At 46.4% G+C, this 20,811-nt stretch overlaps 1 protein-coding gene across 1 annotated transcript in view; it reads left to right on the top strand.

Moving 5' to 3' along the window:
- LOC142560771 (uncharacterized) overlaps nucleotides 1-20,811 on the top strand; it is a 33,516-nt gene that overhangs the window by 7,696 nt on the left and 5,009 nt on the right. The window contains exons 2-10 of the mRNA XM_075673100.1: nucleotides 494-561; nucleotides 5,068-5,288; nucleotides 5,929-6,089; nucleotides 7,486-7,594; nucleotides 10,196-10,241; nucleotides 10,410-10,501; nucleotides 13,666-13,881; nucleotides 16,497-16,556; nucleotides 16,911-17,273. Coding sequence (XP_075529215.1) covers nucleotides 494-561; nucleotides 5,068-5,288; nucleotides 5,929-6,089; nucleotides 7,486-7,594; nucleotides 10,196-10,241; nucleotides 10,410-10,501; nucleotides 13,666-13,881; nucleotides 16,497-16,556; nucleotides 16,911-17,273 — 1,336 coding nt within the window. The remainder of the gene's footprint in view (nucleotides 1-493; nucleotides 562-5,067; nucleotides 5,289-5,928; nucleotides 6,090-7,485; nucleotides 7,595-10,195; nucleotides 10,242-10,409; nucleotides 10,502-13,665; nucleotides 13,882-16,496; nucleotides 16,557-16,910; nucleotides 17,274-20,811) is intronic.

Raw genomic sequence — 20,811 nt, 5'->3', positions numbered from 1 at the left:
GCCAGCCAGAAACTCAATGGCAGCCGAAGGCCCATAAAAAGCCAACTGCAACAAAATTTTGGACCATGCTTGTTAGCACAATTGCTTTCCAGCTAAGAACTACTAAGTACTACTACTACTGGCAAATTTGCACAATTTCATATTTGTTGCAACTTCGCAACTATGACTCAAGCCTGTCCCTCAGCTTTATGGACCGTGGCTGACATGCTGCATGCAGACGTTGGCATTTGTGTCCCCCGAATGATCCGGCACCCTGAAAGTACAAATGGCTGGTAGTTCCAGAGCGCCAAGGTGTCTGCATAACTTTCTTGTTTTGTTTAGGGGCTCTGATACAACCTAGCTCAACCTTGCAGTAACTAATATTCTGCACAGTGGAGAGCGTGTGGAATTTTCCATAAGGCAGTTCCAGTGACACAAATACCAGCACTCTGCGCTTAGACATGGAAGCTTGGAGGAATACACACTCAATGCCTTTTCTACTTGTCATTTGCAGGGAGCTGCGTGAAAAGACTTCACTGGAGGCCACCACATTGGAAAATCGTGATGTTGGTGCTCAGAGAGGTGGGTTCTTTCCCTCTATGTACTTTAACTTCACAAGATTTTGAGAACAGTTGAATGTGTCAATTAATCTTAATCGCAAATGCAACAGCAGTTATACATAGCAGCATATGCAGAGGAGGTCTCACGGTTACAAACTGCAGGTGGGAGCTGCAACCATATAATAATACTATAAGATGAAGTAATACAGCAAGCAAATAATAAAGGCAAAGAAATACAGACACTTCGCAGTTAAAAAACCAGCATTTAAAATTACAGTTGCCAACGCGAAAAGAATCATGAAAGATAATTAATGAAATGCAGGGATTAAATATTGCATTAAAATTGTAACTAAATTTAATAAATGAATAGGCATTATTTCTCTCACTTTTGGTGTCAGCAAATTAAGTAATGAAATTTAAGAAGTAATGCTAATTTTTCTATAACTGATTGTACTTTAAGCAGTAGATAGTTATTACGAGACAGAAATCTGGTCCTACGTATTTGGATTAGACAACGCTAAAGCCAGATAAATGCTGAGTATAAGTTTACGATGGAAAACCTTAAGAATCAACACAGACAATGTCTATATACATTGTCTACAGCTTAACATACATATACAGCTTAAGGCTAGTGACATTCAATGCTTGTAGTGATCTTGCTTCTTGAAACATAGCATGCGACATTCCAGAGTTGACCTTGAATTTAACCTCCTGCTTTTCTTGAATTGGAAGGTATATTTGTTGTAAGAAAGCTCATTTAGTTTCTGTTTGTGTTGATGCTGTGCTATGCAAGGTGAAGGAGGAACATGTGCTGAAACATCTATTTTTTACTCAGTTGCACAGTACCTGATGTTGGAATTTCAGCCCAGCCTCTTTTGCTTGAAGTGCCAATGTTGAAAATTCTGAATGTGTCAGGGAATTTGCTAGGTTAACAGTCTTTTATGCAACTGAATAGGCCTTTCTGTCAGTATTTTCCAATTTGGCCACGTTGGCCTTGGCACAAGGATACCATAGCTTAGCGAAGGACTCATCTCACCAGTGTTGCAGGTGCCAGTCACAGGTACCTTTTAAGAAAGAATAGTTTTCGTAATGTGAAGGAAGTGATGTTAATCTGTGGTAGCCAGTTAACGTCAGGCATTATTCTTAAACCAAGCTGTTTTGGTGGTTGCACTTTAGTTAGGACACCAACATTAAGGGCCTAAGAAGTGTTTTATAGATATTGTTTTTAGTTCAGAAAACAAATTCTTGGACACAGACTGCAAATGCACGGTTGTGAATGGCATGCCTTGTGGTAAAGATACAAGCAGCACGAAAAAAATGCAGACAGAGGGGCAACAAAACAAGCAGGGCAAGTACTGCACTTTCAAATGAAGCATATTGAAGCAACATGTAATAAATATACAAAAAAAAGGGGGCGGGGCGGCAGTATTTAGTAGACTGTGTCCCTGCACAACCTACACAGAAACTGAGAGTTCAAAAATTAAATAAACAAGGAAAATCATCCAACCTGCCTTTATAAACTGGATTTCTTTGTGCCCGAGTGCAGCTATGCCTGGCTGATATAAATGCCATGGTGAGTGGCAACATGACATGCTTCCATGACTTCTCTGGTCTCCTTACGATAATGAAAGGAAAAGGGGGAGAGGGCAGCATTACAGAGTAGGGGGGTACATCCGCATTTTCTGCAGTGTGACAACAAACGGCCGTACGAGACTTTCAGCAAGTGTTTTCTGTTCTGCGAATATTTGTTTCGCAGTGCTTGCATCTTTGCCAACCACGAATGTGCAACAACTCCCCCAACTTGGGGTGCTTTTGAATGACATGCATAAGTCGAATGTTTATTTATGTGGGTTGGTTGTAGCAAACAGATTAGTGCTTGTGAATTCTTTGTACTGTGTATTTGATACTGTTGTACATAGATTACATCATTACTGAGAAATGGCTTTTCCAAATTGTTTAACATTCTCATTGATAGTGAATGGCAGGCATTAACCTTGTGCTATGACTCGGTGGTTATGGCATTCTGCTGGTCAGCACACACTTGCAGGTTTGATTGCCAGCTGCGTTGGCTGCATTTTGATGGGGGTTGAATGCAAAAATTTTCCTGTACCGGGCTTTGGGTGGACATTAGGACAACTCCAAGGGGTAAAAAATTAATCTAGAGATTTCCTCTACGGGGTCCTTCCTTGCATGTTGTGCAGCTTTGTGGTGTCAAACCACACAATTTAAGTTTATTGACAGGCATTGTGTATTTTCCACGATTGTAGCCGCTCTGCTAAAAAGCCAGCAAGAGTTCCTGCAGCAAAATCAAGGAATGGTAGGACGGTTGCTTAAGAGAAAGGTTGCTAATGTGTACAGCTCTTCGAGAGGTCAGCAATCTCATGGGAGCGTCAACCGGCACGACACTCAGTGCGGTGTTGTAGAACATGGTTCTGGAAGTAGCGACTGCACGTGCCTGCACGTGGAGTCTTGTCCGAGCATCGTGTGCTGGGCCATCTCGTGAAGCTCCACGCAGCCCCTACTGCTTCTCTGCTTCTAATGCGAGCATAAACGTGTGCATGTGCTTCTGCATGCAGAGTGGTTACAATGAGTGGTTGGCAAATGACAGACGTGCTGACAAGCACCAAGGGCTAGGCCAGGTTCACTGGAATAACCTAGCAGACGACACTAGGACGCTCTGCGTGAACGCGCCTACACTCGCTGCTATCGCAGGCACGCTTCGCGACACAGCGCCGATCATCGTGCCGGTCGACGATCCCACGAGGTTATTCAAATATTAGAGAGCTGGGCAAGAAAAGAAAAGAAAAAAAATTTGATTTCGTTGAAGTCATGTGCGTGCTTTTCCTCCTTTCCCTGACAAGCCGAACAATTGAAGGTGCAAACTTTTGGAGGAGGCTCGTCGATTCCAAGAGATATAGTGCAGGCTGGTTTTTCGTGGCTGACACAGTTGCACATTTATCGTCAGAATAAGCGTGACCTAATGGTTCCGTAAGTGGGCAAGGTTCTGCACAGAGTATAGTTACCCCTTGCCGTATCAACATTGATAAAGTAAAATTTTTGGCACGCCAAAAGAAATCTTTAATAATTGGGTCATTCATACTATAATTCACCTGTAAGTACAGTATCATTGAATGAACCCAAAAGCAAGGTCATATGCATAGCTAGCTATACCGAGGCAAAGATTTCTCTCTTTTTTGTTATTTGTGCTAATGAGTATTGTAATGAACTATTCATTAACTGGCTACAATGAGTTTCGGCGCACTGGCAGTGATTTGGCAGTTTGACAATTTGAAAGTGGTCGATGCGGATCAATTGCATAAAATTCTTGCTGTAGCTGCTGCCTGTGCAGCAGCTACAGCAAGTGTGCCTGGGACATTCAAGGAGCAGGTGGCAAACGTTATTGTCGCAGTTACAGGAGCAAGCTTGGGATCACGCACGTTCGGCTTAGTACTGTAAATGTTTTATCGCAGTACCAAGGCACAGTCAGTGCGTTAGTTTTAGCACTCCTTGAAAACTGTGGATCCAATGTGTGCTTAAGAATGGAGTTCACTTGAAAAAGGGGTCGATTGCTTGGTACTTTCTGTGACCTGAGTGGGCATACACAACATTTCAAGGATGCATTGTGCATCTGTTGATGATTATAAAATAAGGTGAAATCCCGCATTATTATGGGCCTTCTTTTGCCAATGAGTCCACTAATTCGTTGCCTACTCTGCCATTGCAATGCCATTTTATATTTTTTTTTTTCTGCAGACCAGCTTAGTCCCTCCAGTATGGCATACATTATACTGGTGTGGTTGGCCTTCATCTATAGTTTCTGGTTGTAAGCCAATAAAGAATCTGTACAGATCACCTGCTTTTTTTGGGGGTCTCGTGTATCTTGTTAAATTCTGTTATGTGGAGATTCACTTCCAGTTGTGCTGCTGTTAATGCCAAATGTTTCTAATTGGTGCAGAAAAGACATCCGCAGATTCGTTTTTTGAAAATCAGCACTGCGAAATTGAAAGTACTTATTGTACGCATAGATATGATGATAGGCTAACTAATATAGCTAAATAAGCAAAAAGTGAGCAGAAAGCAAAACTAAGCAAAAAGTTAATGTTTTCAGAAAATAAGCTTCGCAAGGAAAGGGTTAAGGAAGTGTGCACTCATTTTTCTGCCTTGTGTCTCAGTTCATCACGTCCTGTCATCAGTCTTGCCTCGCAGTGCAATGTTACACCACGCCTGGGCGACCAAGAATGGGTGTTGGTATTGGATGCGATTCCAGCTTGTGTTGTTTTGCAACCCACCATGATAGCTTAGTGGCGATGCTGTCTCATTGCTGAACTCAAGGTCGCGGGTTCAATGCCGTTCACATTTTGATGGGGGTGGAGTGCAAAAACGCTCCTGTGCTTAGGTTTAGGCGTGCATTAAGGAATCCCAGGTGGTCAATCCAGAGTCCCCCGCTATGGAATGCGGGGTAATCAGATCGTGGCTTTGGCACGGAAACCCCTAAAATTCATTTCTTAAATGTTGCGTTGCCTTGCAGCGGGCCGCCGTGCTCGGCTGACGAGTCAGCTGCCCACGGGTGGCGAGAGTTCGGCACTGCTGCAGCTGGTGAAGGCAGAGAAGGCAGCGCAGGCGCGCGAGGAGCGTCTGAAGCAGCGCGAGGAACGCCGCGTCGAGAAGGAGGTGGCTCAGCAAGCCATCGTCGACTGGGAGAGCACCACCTTCGGCTCGGGACTGGCCGAACTGTCCCACTGCTGGGAGGTGAGAAGATGCGCGGTCAATGGCGTGGCGCTTCCGATTGCGATAAATGCTGACGCAACAAACAATTGCATGCATCAAAGTAAATTTTAGGATTTCGTTGGCTATGCTTTCTTTCATTGCATGTTGGCCTGCTGTATGTTGGTTCTGTTGCATGGGCTTAAACGCATATTTGTTTATGCTGATTTTGTACTGAACAGCTGTCAATGTGTCATACTGTGCTCACCCTCCCTGCCCCTCCCCATTCCACACTTTCTCACTTTTGCTGTGCGCCGTGTGGTCACTGCGTTGTTGCATCATTCTTGCGCTGGCATTTCCATAACACTGTAGCCATCGTTGCATTAATGGCCCTTGCCATCGGATTGTCATGCCATAGCTATCTGTCATCACCTCATGGTAGCCTACAGCCTGCAGAAGCCTGCAGCATGACACTTGTTTGCTGTCTGTGATGTGGAGCTGCGAGATGCTTGTGAATATAACCCAAATCTTGGTGCGCTTTATTTCTTTTTAATGAATATTTGATAGAGTGCACAGAATTTTTAGCTACATGCTTCTTTGTTACATTGAGGCTTGATTTTTTAAGATTGGAAGGTGATGTCTGTTGCCACAAATAATCATTCTTTACATGACAACACGCGTGCAGGTGCCACAGCTGTGCCAATTCCTGCGGCTGTCCCAGGAGCCCCTGCAGCTGCCCGACGTGTCGATTGCCGAGGTTGAGCATTCGCTGTTGATGCCCCAGAAAAGTTCCTTACTGGCGCTGCTCATGACCTGCCTGCTGGTCGCACCACAGCAGAGGCCCAAGTCAGTGCTCCAATTTTGCGGCACCCAATGCATGCGGTTGCCATATATAGTTTGCATATATTATTAATAGAGTGCATTTGTGTGGTGAACAGCTGTGCTTGCCCTGCTAGATGCGCCGATCCTGTTTGCTATCTTTTTGTGCCTCGAAACTCGTGTGACCCGCTGAGGTGGCTTGGTGGTTGTGGCATTATGCTGCTGAGTGCGGAGGTTGTGGATTCGATTCCTGGCAGTATTCCGATCGGAGGTGGGATTCAAAAATGCTTGTGAATTGTGTGGATTTGGAGGTACATTAAAAAAAACTCCAGGTGGTCTAAGTCGATCTATAGTCGCAAGCTGTAGTCTCTTGCAGCTCCTCTGTTGCTTAAACTCCACAATTTGATTTGAACCTCATTGCACCATGCCTTCCTTACTGAAGGCAAAGGAGTGCCCTTTGTCACACTGTTCCCACTTAAAGAAAATTATGTTGCTTGCAGACTCTATAGGGGTACTGCTCAAATCTGTGTGTGGGGGCTTGACTCCTTTTTGGATCACATTGGGCCATTGGAGTGGCATTCGCTTGCTAGCACTTCTGCAGCAGTCCTAGCAGTCAGAAGCATGACTCCTAACCCATGGTTCGTGGTGAGTTGCGATTACGGCAGGTTTGGGCCAGTGGGGACAGGGACAAGTCTTTAACTGAAGGCATTTATAGTTCACCTCAGTTATACGCCAACAACTGGTAAAACGGGAGCCACGGTGGCACAGCGTTCCACACAACTTGGGGGAAAACTGCAAAATAGGAGAAGTACGCCACGAGAGACTGATAACAGTTCAGCTCACCTCGTGTGGCTGTGGGCTTTCAGCTCTGGTGCCATGAGTCGCTCACGAAGGTCAGGGCGCTGCAAAGGAGACGGCGGGCAGTGGTCTCACCGGCTCAGTTGAGACGCAGTCAGTCACGCTCTCTTCAGCCAAAAGAGGAAGTTGCATCAGGGAATTGACGCTCCTCCCCGAGCGGTGGAGGAGGTGTTTCCCCGGTTACAAGAAAGAGGAAACAGGGAACGGGATGCCTCACTGCAGCGTAACGGCGAGGCACAAAAGGCAGCGGTAGCGGTAAAAGTGCCCTCTCTACACAAACTTCCTGCCAGCGCATGTGTAATCATCACATCATAATGACGCATGGCTACTCTGGATATGCTGGTTTCGTACCCACAACTTGCAAGTGGCAAAATAATGCGCAGGTGTGCAATGTTATGAAAAGTCCACCTGTTTCGATGGAGGTTTGGGTGTTGTGCTGTAACCTTCCTGCTGCCTGAGTCAGTGTCTCGTACATTTTTGTGCGAACTGACCTGTTGTTTCTTTAAAGTTCTAACCAACAGGTTGTTCAGTGCTGAAGCTGAGATGTTGCTGCTGGTTTTTGCAGGACCCTGTTACAGCACCCCATGCCGTACCGAGTGTGGAACGAGCGGCTTAGGAGTCGGCTCCAGAACTGGTACCGCACTTATCTGGGAAGTCAGCGTAACTTTATCAAAGTGAGTGCCTTAGACTAGTGGGCTTTTGTTTTTGATAAAGCCCATACTGTGCTCATGCACGATAAATTAATACATTGAGGGGATGCTCGCTGGTAGGAGCAGTGAATGTTTTAAATTAGCATTGACGAAGAAAGGAAACATCCTGGCCAGTACGTACAGTGCCGAACAGTGTGGTAAGGCAACAAGGGTTAAAATCAGGGCTTGCAGCCGTCCGGAAAAGCTTTCTGCTTAATCCTGCATGATGGATTCTTTCCTACTTTCAGAATTTTGCTACGTACATTATGCACGTTAACTTAAGAGCAATACGAGTTCTCAGATTTATGTTGTCACGTAAGATGCACTCGCACTAGCAGGTCGTTCGTAGCCACATGTTGAAACATAGGCTTGTCTTATGAGTGTTTACACTTCAGAACAGATCTAGAATGTATGGTGATGCCTTTTTGAGTAGGAGACAGCATGACATCCACGTCATTCAGTTCACTGACTGGCGACCGTGTTCTTTTGCTATTACCGCTGCCAATTTGTACCTTGGTTTAGAGGGCATAAGTTTGCCCATTACTAAACAGTTTCCTTCCAAGCTTTGTTGTTTTCCTGCTGGCCAGCACATGTTGCTACAACTTTACATTATGCTGTGGTGCCCCCTGTAAACATTGTGCAGTCCTTAACCGTGCTCAAGTTATGACATCTGACATGAACCGAAATACTGAGGAAGCACTGGATGAATCATAAAGCACACCTAAAGAAAGTGATAAATGTAAACCGAAACAAAATCTCAATGTAGCTGACAGAAGAGGGGCTGATGATGAGTAGCAAAGGCGTGTGAGGACCTAGTAATATGTGATGATATTATGTGATCACACCAACCCAGCTGCATTTGGTAATGAATGATTGGCATTGCAGTCAAATAGGAGACTTCATCATGACAGAGGCAGCCACCTAGAAACCTGTTACGTGAATTTTGGAATGGTCAACATCAGCGGTACCGCTGGAGAGGTCTTGTAAATGTAGTGAATTCTTGCCGATTGTCAAGTGGGCATTTATTTATGAGGCAGGTTTTGAACAGCTCATGATTTGAATGATTAAGAGAATGCTGACAACATAAAAAGCACCAAAAGCCAAAGACAACCGGAGCTGCCAATTCACTCTTGTGCCAGGATTGACAAAGGTACTACAAGCTTGTGTGAGCTAATACGAGTTAGTTTTCTCTTATCAACTCGTATGCTCATTGGTGCAAGTTTGTGCCATGGTTGTATGGTCCCAGCTGATATGCAGAAATCCAATAAGAGCATGTGCTCTGGTGCATTAGGCATGCAAGGAAAACATGAGACTATGTACACCAGCGCATTCAACAGTGCCGTGCCTTCAAACAGTGCCTTCAAATTCAACAGTGCCTTCAAATTTGCGTTCAGAGATCAATTTACTGTTTCCACTGTTTGCTGTCGCCGTTGCAATTGGGTTTGTTGTTTTCCTGCTGGCCAGCACATGTTGCTACAACTTTACATTATGCTGTGGTGCCCCCTGTAAACATTGTGCAGTCGTTAACCGTGCTCAAGTTATTACATCTGACGTGAACCAATCGCTTCATGAGTGTAGGGCACCCAAATGCCAGCCAGTGGCGAAACACTCTTCCATAGGAGAAGTTTGGGAACGCTGGCCTTGGGCTGGTAGCATAATGTAAGGATTCTTTTCCTCGACTCTATATTCCTTTCTTATTGTACACCACCAAATGACAGGCCAATGCTTGCGATAATGTGCATGTAACCGTTTCCTTTTTTGTAATGAATAAACTTGATTTGAGTTGCCACTCGCACCACTGCCGAAGAGGAAAAAGGGAAATATTTGTGATATAATTGGTGCGTTATCCCAGTCCATATTTCTCCATTGTGTGGCAGAACCTTGCTTGAATCTGCCCTCAAGTCCCGTGTCTTAGTGTTCGAGTTACCACATGCTTTTTTTTTCCCATTGAATGCATGGCTATTATCATACCTTAGATTTTGGTTGAATTACCTGTTGGTATGAAGGGCGTGTGGGGACGTGCAGAAATGCACAAAACAGATAAACGGCAGTCTCATTGAGTTACACAGTGGGTGCTACTGAGGATGGTAGATAATCAAACGAGCTGATGAAATAAAAAATTTTCCAGGCATACGTTAGGTTTGGTACATGCAGTGTGAGAGTAATTGTAAATCTCTGGGAGAGAGAAACCTTTATCTCACCCTGGAGTAGTTTACTTATTTACTTGCCATACGGCAAGGACTGTACAGGAAGGGTTTTACGTAATGGTTAGGTGAAGTCAGAAGTGACATCAAAAAGTGACTTGGGTAGTGGGGGCTTTGAAGTGAACAGGGTTTAAATGAAAGATGTCGCCTGTGAGCAGATCGTTCCAGTCGTTGGCTGTGGTACAAAGCGGCATGGGGAGGGTTAACAGCTTTTATGTGGCCAGTGTGTTGAGAGGTGTGATGAGCTGTATTGATGGGAGAACAGCTATTGATATGATGGTCATCGTTGTGTTTCATCATCAGTTAAAACTATGCAAGTTTGCATTGTGCCACTACTCTTTCCTCATGACTAGCAACTGATCAGTGGCCACTGTGCTTGCAGGTTTTCGAGGCTCATGGTCTGGAGGAGCAGTTTTTCTCCGTCATGGGTGAGTTGAGGTTATTTATTTCCTTGTTCACTGAGAAGTTGCTTGATATCTGACTGTCCTCTGTGTAGTCATCTCACGCTGTCGAAATGGAACCGCGTGATTTTACCTGGCTGTCATTGTTTCTTCGTCCCAGGCGTGGGTTAATGAAAGGGCTGTGTCATTGTGTAGGCGAGACGGACCCCATGGAGAGCAAGGACTTCCACGAGCTGGGCCTGCTGCAGAGGGTGTGGCTGCTCAAGGCCCTCTGCGACCACAAGCTGGTGAGCTTCTACGTTTTACCTGCTCCCATTGCTGTATTGCGGGGCATGAAGTGGGGCAGAAAATCTGTTTACTTAGTGTGGTGATCATAGGTGGCGCAGCTTCTGCAGAACCAGCGAGGTGCGTGCGGTTGGCCTGCCTATATGAAGTAGCACAGAGCACAATGCTGACAGCTCAATTCGGCCAGCCTCCTCGGCTGGCCATTTTCTAATAAACATATTTCTTAACCCATAACGGTTGGAATGACAGAAATTAGCAAATCGGTAGCAGTTCATGGTATGCGAAGGCCAGCGTGCCAAACACGGATTTCAGCTTTCTGTATTTGTTCAGTGCCAGCCCAGTGAGCCTTCCAAGCAGAGTCGCTTGGTAGGCTCCACTGTGCAAGTAGTTGGTCACTGTTTATGGGTCATATTTAACATTACCTCAACTTTTTTTTCACTGTGTGTCATGTGGAAGCAAAGGGGTGGGCATGGAGCAGCAGTAGCGCCTGGCAAAAGTTGTCCATGCTCTAGCAACATCGGGTATTACGATATGACTGGGAACATGGAGCCACTGCAGCGCACCACTCACTCCCATGCATTGCAGAGTGAGTGATCGGCATTGTAAATACAGTCAACAACCTATTTTTCCAGTGGCCGATAATTCGGATGCCTTTGCAGCACTGTAACATACCCCGTGGAGCCAACATATAAGGGCATCAGAAATTTCGACCCCTGAAATCTTTCACCTTCAGATTTTCTTAACTTTTTGCCATGACTGCTGGTCCAAAATGACAACAATTGAAGGCATCCTAGCCGCTGTTTTATCTCGCACGCTGATCCGCTAGCCAGCCATAGCCAACTTGGCAACGCTAAGCCTAGTTGCTTCAATGTTCACTAGCAAGCTTTTTGATAGTCCGTGCTGTGTTTTTCATTCCCGGATGATAACAATGGTGCCGACTCCGTCTTTGTTCTCCTCTCCGATGGCTTCAAAGTGCTGAAAGTATGGCAAGAATCGGGCATGGCATAATGCCATTTCCCGAAAGTCAGCTTCGCCTCAACACGGCGGTGTTACGTGTGCAAGCATGCGCAGTGTAGTGCGGTGGAGCATACCGAGAGTGGAAAGGGGCGGGCCAGTGTCGCAGAACACAGTATGCATCCTTTAATTACACACGCGTGCACCCGCCATCTCATGTCACAGTACAAGCAGCGATACGCCTAATAAGTGCACTTGCAGGCCTTCGGAGCTGTTTCATATGTGCCCATGGCTATTTGAGCTTTTGTGGGAAGTAAAAGGCACGCATTCATTTTTTCGGACTGCCTGATTTTTCGGCCACTTGCGCGGCCCCTAAGGAGTCGAAAATCGAATATTGACTGTATACTAGAGGCTATGCATATACACTCAAATGAAAGGTCACACAGTGGTGTGAAAGAAGGAAGATGCAAAACTTATGAGTGCATGCTCAAGAGAAGGCAGTGCCAGCTCGTCAGTTGTAGACATGTGCGGGAACTCGCACTAGATAGTGGTTTAGGCATGACAAATCCTCATTATGCTAGATAATCGAGAGCTCGCTTATCTACGTGCTACCACTATTGTTGATGTGCCATGCTTCAACCATAAGGGGCACACTTCTTCATTTCAGTGTTCGAATGGAACTTTACTGCTCATAAATTTCTAAGCACACTTGCAACAGCAACAGTGAATCAATGTTTCTGTTGTCCTTCTCATTCTTTTTGTGTCCGTGTTTTGCACACCTGCCTTTCCATACCACGAATCTGTTTACTTGCTGCCAGCAAAATGCTTGGCGACAGCTTATCTCTTCTCACTGTTTTTTCATTTTGCCCACATATAACCCACTCCAGCATGCAACCTTCACCCCCGAAACAGTCCTTCTAAAATGCAAGAGAGAAATGGTAACCTACCTGAAAGTAGCAAAGCACTACAAAGGAAACCCCATGCGGGTTTAAGCTTCGTAGTTGAAGAAAAGTTCATTCTGGTCTGGGTATCGAATCCGGGACCAACGCCTTTCTGTAATGGTCGCTCTGCCATCAGAGCTAACCACAAGGCTAGCAGTTCACGGAGCAAGGCCGAATGAACCCTTTTGCCACCACTGATTCGTCGCTGGAACCTGTACCAATTTGGCCGATGACGTGTATGGAAGTCATGAAACCATGTTTCAGAAGTATCCTGGGAAATTTGGTAAACATTTCGTCATTTTGTACGGTACAGAAAAGGTTAATTGACACCTCAAAGTGCAGGGACACTAACTAATGCAAATGAGTTCTGCTGAAGCCTGCTGCAAAGTGGAGGAAGGATCATGACAACGAAAAATTGTCATCGCCCTGACTAGCACGACGCTCTCTTTTGTTACGCTTCAAACACCTTTGTCGGTCTAGCTTGCCCTAACCCTTACGAAAGGAACGAGAAAAATAATCCTCACGAATAACTGTGTGCAGCTATTGTCAGCTTTTGATAAAAGCAACCCGGAACAGCTGTGCCCCCAAAGTCATAGAAAAAGTCAAGATTTTATAGTTGCAATGTAGGAGTGTCATATCCTCTGCAGTAGTAAGTATAAGATCAGTTAGCTGTTCAGGAGCAGATGTCGCATGAAGCATGCACAATTGAAAGGAAGGCTACTGTCATTGTGTTTGATAGGATGCAAAGTTGCCCAGGTCACTAATGGCTTGAGATGATGATACAGCTCTGAATTTTGCTTTTGTACCCTTAGGAGTGTGCCAGTGGAGATGGAAGGCAAAAAGGCTTGTGTACTTGGATTTAGGTTCACATTAAGGAACCCAGGTGGTCAAAAGTGATTCGGAGCACTCCACTATGACACATCCCATAGCCCCAGTGTGGCTTTGGGACATTGAACTCAACGAAATAATGAATGAATGATTGAATCAGTCAGTCACTCAAGCAGTATAGCATTAATTACCTAGTTCCTTTGGCGCTACAGGATGTGAAGCTTTCTGGGCAAGGGCAACCTAATCTTTCCGAGCCAGGCAATCAAACATTTAGCGCAATGCACAGTTCAACAATACATAGTGCCAGAGACTCTACCACCAGCCATCTTTCTGGTAGTCGAACAGTGCATCGTTGGATTTGCATCCGACAATTCGGCATGAAATTGTGACACGAGCGTGTTCCATGCATCCCAGATGATGAGTGAACTGGTGTGGTGGTGCAGGGCCAGCATCGGCGCGTCCAAGAGTGGATGGCGGAGCAGGAAGCTGACAGCCTGCGCGAGGCGTGCCTGGGTGAGGACCGTGTCGGACGCCGCTACCTGCATTTCCCGTGCCTGGCGGAGCCCAGGTTGTATCGCATGCAGCTACTTCAGCCGCCTCCGACGCCGGAAAGGGAGCCCAGCCCTCCGCCGCCACCAACACCGAAAACCTCGCATAAGGTACATGGCTGGGCGTTCATTGTGTCTGGAACCTGTCTGCACTGCTCTTTGTTTCACTTATACACTTGCGAGCCCACATGTAATGACCCCATGTAGAGCAAACTTTTGGCTTGCAAAAACAGTTTCTCAACACCCAGAATGCAGGGTGTCTACCAACCGGGAAAACCGGGAATTATCAGGGATCTTTAATAGTCTGGAAATACTCAGGGAAAACTCAGGGAATTTGTGCTTCTGTCAGGGAAAATTAGTTGTAATATTATTGAAAGGGAACGAAGGCCGCGGTAATGTTGGCTCGAGCCCGCCACGGTTGCTTAGTGGCTATGGTGTTGGGCTGCTGAGCACGAGGTCGCGGGATCGAATCCCGGCCACGGTGGCCGCATTTCGATGGGGGTGAAATGCGAAAACACCCGTGTACTTAGATTTAAGTGCACATCAAAGAACCCCAGGTGGTCGAAATTTCCGGAGTCCTCCACTACGGTCTGCCTCATAATCAGAAAGTGGTTTTGGCATGTAAAACCACATAATTTACTTTTTTAAAGGCTGTCTCGAGTAACAGAGAGGAATCATAACGAATCGTCTTTGACGCCGTGTCGTCGGGTTGAGGAGTTGCCAGTGTACAGTCAACGACCGACTTTTCGGATGCCCGATAATTCGATCGGCTTCGCGGCACCACCACGTACCCCATAGAGCCTATGTATAAGAACTCCTGAAATTTCGGATGCAAGAACCTTTCACCGTCCGATTTTCCGAAATTTTTGCCGAGACCGCAGGTCCAAAACGGCATTAACCAAAGCCACCACCGCCTCCATTTTGATTACGTCGCCGCCTCGAACCGGCACTGTCGCATGTAGATCCGCTGACAGCCGTAGCCACCACCGAAGCAACGCTAGACCTAGCTGCTTCGACGTTCGCTGTTAAACATCTTGCCGTTTAGTGCTGTGTTATTTTCATTGAAAGAATTCGCCGCTGTCAGCTATGGCACCGACTCCGCCTTTGTAATCTTTGCGATTGGCTTCGAAGCTCGGAAAACACGACGCGTTGCACAATACCGGTTTCAGAAAGTCAGCTTCGCCTCAATACAGCAATGTTACGCCGTGAAGCAGACGCAGAAGTATTGCGGTGAAGCATAACAAGCGTAGGAAGGGGCAATTGTCACGGAACACAGTATGTATTCTTTCATTATACACGCGTGCACCCGCCATCTACTGTCACAGTACGAGCACCGATATGCCTAATAAGTGTACTGGCAGGCCTTCAGAGCTTTTTCGGATGTGCCTGCGGCGAGTTTAGCCCTTAAGGGCAGTAAAAGACATGCACTCATTTTTACCGACTGCCTGATTTTTTGGACGTTTTCGCAGCCCCTAGGGAGTCCGAAAAATTGGGCGATGGCTGTACAACTGACAAAGAGGATGCTTCAAATGGTCCGTGGGGCGAACGCACGGTGGAAGGAGAACGCGAACAAAAAGGACCTACGCATTGAGGAATGAACACGAAAGGAAGCCTGCCACTGCTTCTTTGAAGGAGCTTGAGCTCAAAAAACAGTGTTGGCTGATGCCAAGATGCAGATGTCCCTAATACAAATCAAAATAAACTCTTTAAAGCAGTGAAATGCAACTCTGAGGCGTTGTGCGCAGGCTGAGAGTATGTCAGGACAGTTGTGATTACCAGCTGTTGAAAAAGAATCTCACTTGTGACAAAGTTTGGGGCTGACACCAGTGAGCTTGCTATCAGTTTATAGAAGTAGCGCATCTTCGAAAATATTTGCTTCTGTATGCATCTCCTTTTTATTCGTATTTGGGAATTTTTGACTATGTGTTTTACCTTTTTCGAAGATATTTTTTTCACTGTGCATTTTACTAACCCCTCCCTTCTCTTTTCTTTTTGAATAAAATAAACACTGCTGCTTATTATTCAAACTGGATTAAGTCGCTTTTTTATATTTTAACATGCTTACTAGAGAGTGACGCCATAGGGGTGACACGGTATCAGCCTGTCTTCACATAAAACGAACTGCTGTGTCACTCAGGGAATTTTGCAAAGGCACTCAGGAAAAACCTGGAAAACTCAGGGAATTTAGAAACGTCAACTTGGTAGACACCCTGGAATGTCTTGTGAGGAGTCTGTGAGAGAGCCGTCGCACTTATTGCGACCTGATGCTCCCCCTGCTCAATTTGGCTACAAGTCGAATGAACTGTGGAGCAGCACTCTAAATGAGCCAGGGAAAGCGAGAAAGCTGTGCGGCGTACCTTTAAGGGTGCAAGATACGCAGTGCAGCTATCAGCGCAGGTTTCTTTTTGTCCTTTTTTCTTTCTTTTTTGGCTTCCGGATGCACTGTGGCCGGGGCCATTGTTACGCAAGTTAAGCCGTCTTAATTGTGACAGGAAGCACAGAGAAATACAAAGCAACTTCAAGAAGCTTCTTGAACTACCGAGCCCAAGATGATCACCACAGTAGTCCCGGAGTGTCTTGTTATTTAAAAACCTTGGCATATGTGTCTTGTGTCTCACAGTATAAGGGCTTCCTACCCTTCCCCAACGAACTTTCTGCTGCAAAGTGAGCCCTCACGAGCCCACTACCTGCGCAGAGTGTCTGATCCGTGGCCTCTCTGTTTGCAGTCCAAGAAGAAAGGCCGGCAACAGCGGAGTAGTTCCAGGAGATCCTCCAGACACAGAAAGGTGAGCGCTTCTGCTTTTTTACGTAACCAGTCTGCACCTGTCAGTTTTATATTGTAAGTAAATGCAAAAACAGAGGCATTTTGGTCTGCCTTGAAATTGCTGTCCCCTTGCGTAGAAATACTGCAACCATGAAACCAAGGCTCTGACGTAGTCCCATCTAGGCGGCGACAAGGATTGTGATGAAATGGGCGGGAAGCAAACAACCATCCTATGGAGCATGCGTGTGCACTTTACATGGGGCAAACGTTCTTAAGTTGATTTGGTTTTTGAATGTCATGTTATACATCCATTTTAGGTGCAGCTTAGTGTTTATTGCCAGGATTGAATTTCCAATAACTATGCTCTTCATTGCAGACAAAATCTTCGGCAGCGGCAGTGAAGGAAGAGTGCGAGGAGGAAGAGGAGAAGACGGCTGAGACAGATGCAGAGACGAAGCCTGCGGAGACCGAGCCTGCAGAGGTCAAGGCAGAGTCCACGGAGGTGGGGTCCACGGAGGTGGGGCCATCACCCACGGAGGCAGAACCAGCGTCCACGGAGGCAACCCCAACATCAAAGGTTGAAGCAGATGATGTGAAGGAGGAGAAACCACCACCCGATTTCGAAACTGTGGCGACCAGCGTGGCCGACTTGCGGGACCTCATCACCTCCCTCTCGGAGAGCAGCACCAGCAGCAGCAGCAACAGCAATGCTGAAGACAAGAGGCCAGCTACCAGAAAAGTATGTTCGGCATGCATGCGACGCCATGCCTAACTCTTGAAGAGAGTATTGATGCCATTTTCATCTTTTCATGTTTTCTTTTAATGTTTTTTTTTCTTGGACCTTGAAATCGTAAAGAAAAAATATTGGCAAGCCTCAGAGCTCCATAAATAATGTACTGTACAATAGAATTTTCATAAATGTGTGTTGATTGATTGAAATTGCCGTTTAAATGGAACAACAGCCTCATGTTTGGCTGGTTTTGTATTAGGGCAATGCAAAAAAAAAAAAAAAGGTTGTTAAACAGAACCACCTTTTTTCCAACTCTGGGTAGACGAATCTAGACATATTACCGAAAATGAAACTGAGTGGCCAACCTCAGTGGCCAACCTCAGTGGCAAATCTCAGAGTGGTGAATCACAAGCGTCACTGTTTGGGCCTTCCCTTTTCGGGTTTTCTCATCAGTTGGCCACGTTTTCGCCAAAGCGGCTTATGCTGGTTTATGTTGGTGCTATAGTTAGTCTGGCGATATTCTTTGTTATGGCTCTATCGTGGCCTTCCCTGCTGTCCTTTTCTTTTTTGTTTGTCTGTGATGTGGGTGAGCTGTGACTTTGCATAGTATTTTTATAGGAAACAGAGAAAAGCCCCCACAGTGCACTGAAGCTGGAGGCGAAGATCATATTTATCGATGACTTCAACAGTGGTCTGCTTCACTAAAATGGCACTTGATTAAATGACTATCTTTTTTTATGGTTATTCTGGGGAAATGGCAAAAAAACGCTACGATTACAGCTTGTTGGAAATGCCGCTAAAATCCAGAATCAGTGCAGCTCTTCTGCACAGCCTCTGAGATTAGGCAGAGCCTGCGGGGAACTTAGCATCTCACAGGCCACGTTCTAATGTCTGATTCATTGCTGTCCGCTGACAAGAAGATGCCTGTGTGGTATGCTGAAGTGTTATTTAAAGCGGTCAGTTAGGATAAAAAATTTGACAGTTACCAGTCCTAAAGCTTTGCCAATAATCCTAAGATGGTACCGTATTTATTCGCGTATAACCCGCACCAAAATGTGAAAAAACGCGTTTAAAAAGTGGGGGTGCGGGTTATCTGCGAATTTTTTCCTTGGGAGGGGGGGGGGGGGGTCGGCTTCACCGCAATGTGCGGCGGCCTCCCCGTGTAGTCCGCCATCCCCATCGTCATCGATGCTTGTCAAGCCGATGAAGGGCCAACGAAAGGCCGGCATTGTTGAGCCTCGCGTTAGGCGCTGTTTAGTGTACTTACCCCAGTTTGCACTGTTTGCCTGCTTTGTTTTGGCATCATGAGTGCGACTCGACGGCAGTGTTTCACAGCGAAAGAGAAGCTAAAGATTATAGCCGCTGCCGAAGAAATCGGCAACAGAGCTGCTGCAAGACAGCATGACGTCGACGAGTCGTGCATTCGCGACTGGAGGAAGAAAAAAGAGAGTCTCGAAGCAACGAACCGGAACAGGCGAGCGTTTCGGGGTCCGAAGACTGGCGCGTACCCCCACCTCGAGACGCAGCTTGCGAAGTTCATTGAGGAGCAGAGAAGTCGTGGCCACGCTGTTTCGACTGAGATGGCGCAAATGGAAGCCCTGAAGTTGGCCCGGGAATTGAACATTCCACGTGAGTTTCGTGCAAGCCGTGGATGGCTTCAGCGCTTCATGCGAAGACATGGATTTTCTATGCGGCGGCGAACAACCATGTGCCAGCGGCTTCCTGAAGCCTACGAGGAAAAGTTGTTGAACTTTCAACGATATGTGATCGCACTTCGGAAGGAGCACAGCTATTTGCTGTCTCAGGTGGGAAATGCTGATCAAACACCTGTGTACTTTGAGATGCCGATGGACACGACCATGGAAAAAAAGGGCTCCAAATCAGTCAGCGTGCTGACCGGCGGAAATGCCAAGCTGCGCTGCACAGTCATGCTATGCGCTTTGGCTGACGGGACGAAACTGCGCCCGTATGTGATTTTCAAACGCAAGACGCTACCTGGCATTCCACTGCCCCCAGGAATCGTTGTGCGTGCGGAAGAAAATTCGTGGATGAACAGTGGCCTAGTCGGTGACTGGCTTCGAGTAATCTGGGAGCGAAGACCAGGTGCCTTGCTGGCACGCCGGTCGATGCTCGTACTAGATTCCTTCAGAGGCCACTGCACTGATGCGGTGAAGGCTCGCCTTGCCGAGACCAGCACCGACCTCGTCATAATACCTGGCGGCATGACGTCCATGCTACAGCCACTCGACGTGTGCCTGAACAAGCCGTTCAAGGCACACGTGAAGCGGCTGTATGCCCAGTGGATGGCCGACGGCATGTACGCCCTCACACCGACGGGACGCGTGCGAAGGCCTGATATTCCATTGCTGTGCCAGTGGATCGTGGATGCGTGGAAAGCGATACCGGCCGATTTGGTGCGCAAAAGCTTTAAAAAATGTGCGATCAGTAATAGTCTGGATGGTTCCGAGGACGACTACGTCTTTGAGAGTGGCGATGAAGCCTCGGATGGCAGTAGTGAGAGCGGCGACGATTAAGAATCGGATAACCAGTGACGTGGTGGCGGTCGTTTGAATAAATGTTCTGAAAACGAAATGATCACTGAGTGTGAGTTGCATCTTTCTAGCGCTCATTTTTTTTTTCCAGGTAAACGTGCGGGTTATACGCGAGTTTTTTTTTTTTTTCCGCCGAGTTCAAAGTTAGGGGTGCGGGTTATACGCAGGGGCGGGTTATACGCGGGTAAATACGGTATGTACGACAGTACTCAATTACAACCAATTTAGCCGTCATTACAGTTGGCCTTAACTCCACACGTCCGGGCTCTATTCATCCTACCAAAACGCATATATTGACACATGTACTTGTTTTATCTTTTTCGGGTGAGCGCTTTTCACCATCTAACAAATGTTATCGCTCAGTGCGGGACGTGTTTGCATGTGTCGAAAGTTTCTTGAATGTTATCAATGGTTCTGTCTGCTGTCTGTTGTCACCGAAGCTTGTGTAATCTGATTGCATGTGTGACGCGAATTGTTTAGAACTTTCTGGAAGACAGGCGGGCACCAGCAATAACTCTGGAACCTTTGATGACTCATGCGTAAAATTCGACGCGCCGCAGTGGCAGATGAGCTTTTCAGTGATCGGCGACTCTGTTCGCCGCTATCGTTGTTCTTTGAATGTAGCCTGTTTTTCAGGGCACAGCTTTGCCCCATAAAACGCTAGATTTGTCATTCACAGTTTTGCTGCTTTCTTCACCGTCACTACTACACGACTATATCACCAAGGATGGATCTTGCTCGTTGAGACAGCAAAGCAAAAGAAGCTGCAGTTTCTTTTGCTTTGGTCACTGTGAGTGAGTTGCACACACGCTCGTCCCACAACCCACTGCTGAGTTTGGGCATTCATTGTGCGTATCAGTGTGTAGTTTGCATTTGTTTTGCCGCCACAATGTGGTAGAGTTTCTACAACAACTTAAAAACGATCTCTCAGTACTCCTTTAGCCTCCCAAGTTCATTCTTAAAGAAAAGTGCATAAAATTTACTGTTATTTTTTT

The sequence above is a fragment of the Dermacentor variabilis genome, chromosome 10, assembly GCF_050947875.1.
Source record: "Dermacentor variabilis isolate Ectoservices chromosome 10, ASM5094787v1, whole genome shotgun sequence".
NCBI classification, from domain to species: Eukaryota; Metazoa; Arthropoda; class Arachnida; order Ixodida; family Ixodidae; genus Dermacentor; species Dermacentor variabilis.
This window is presented reverse-complemented; position numbering and strand designations above follow the sequence as displayed.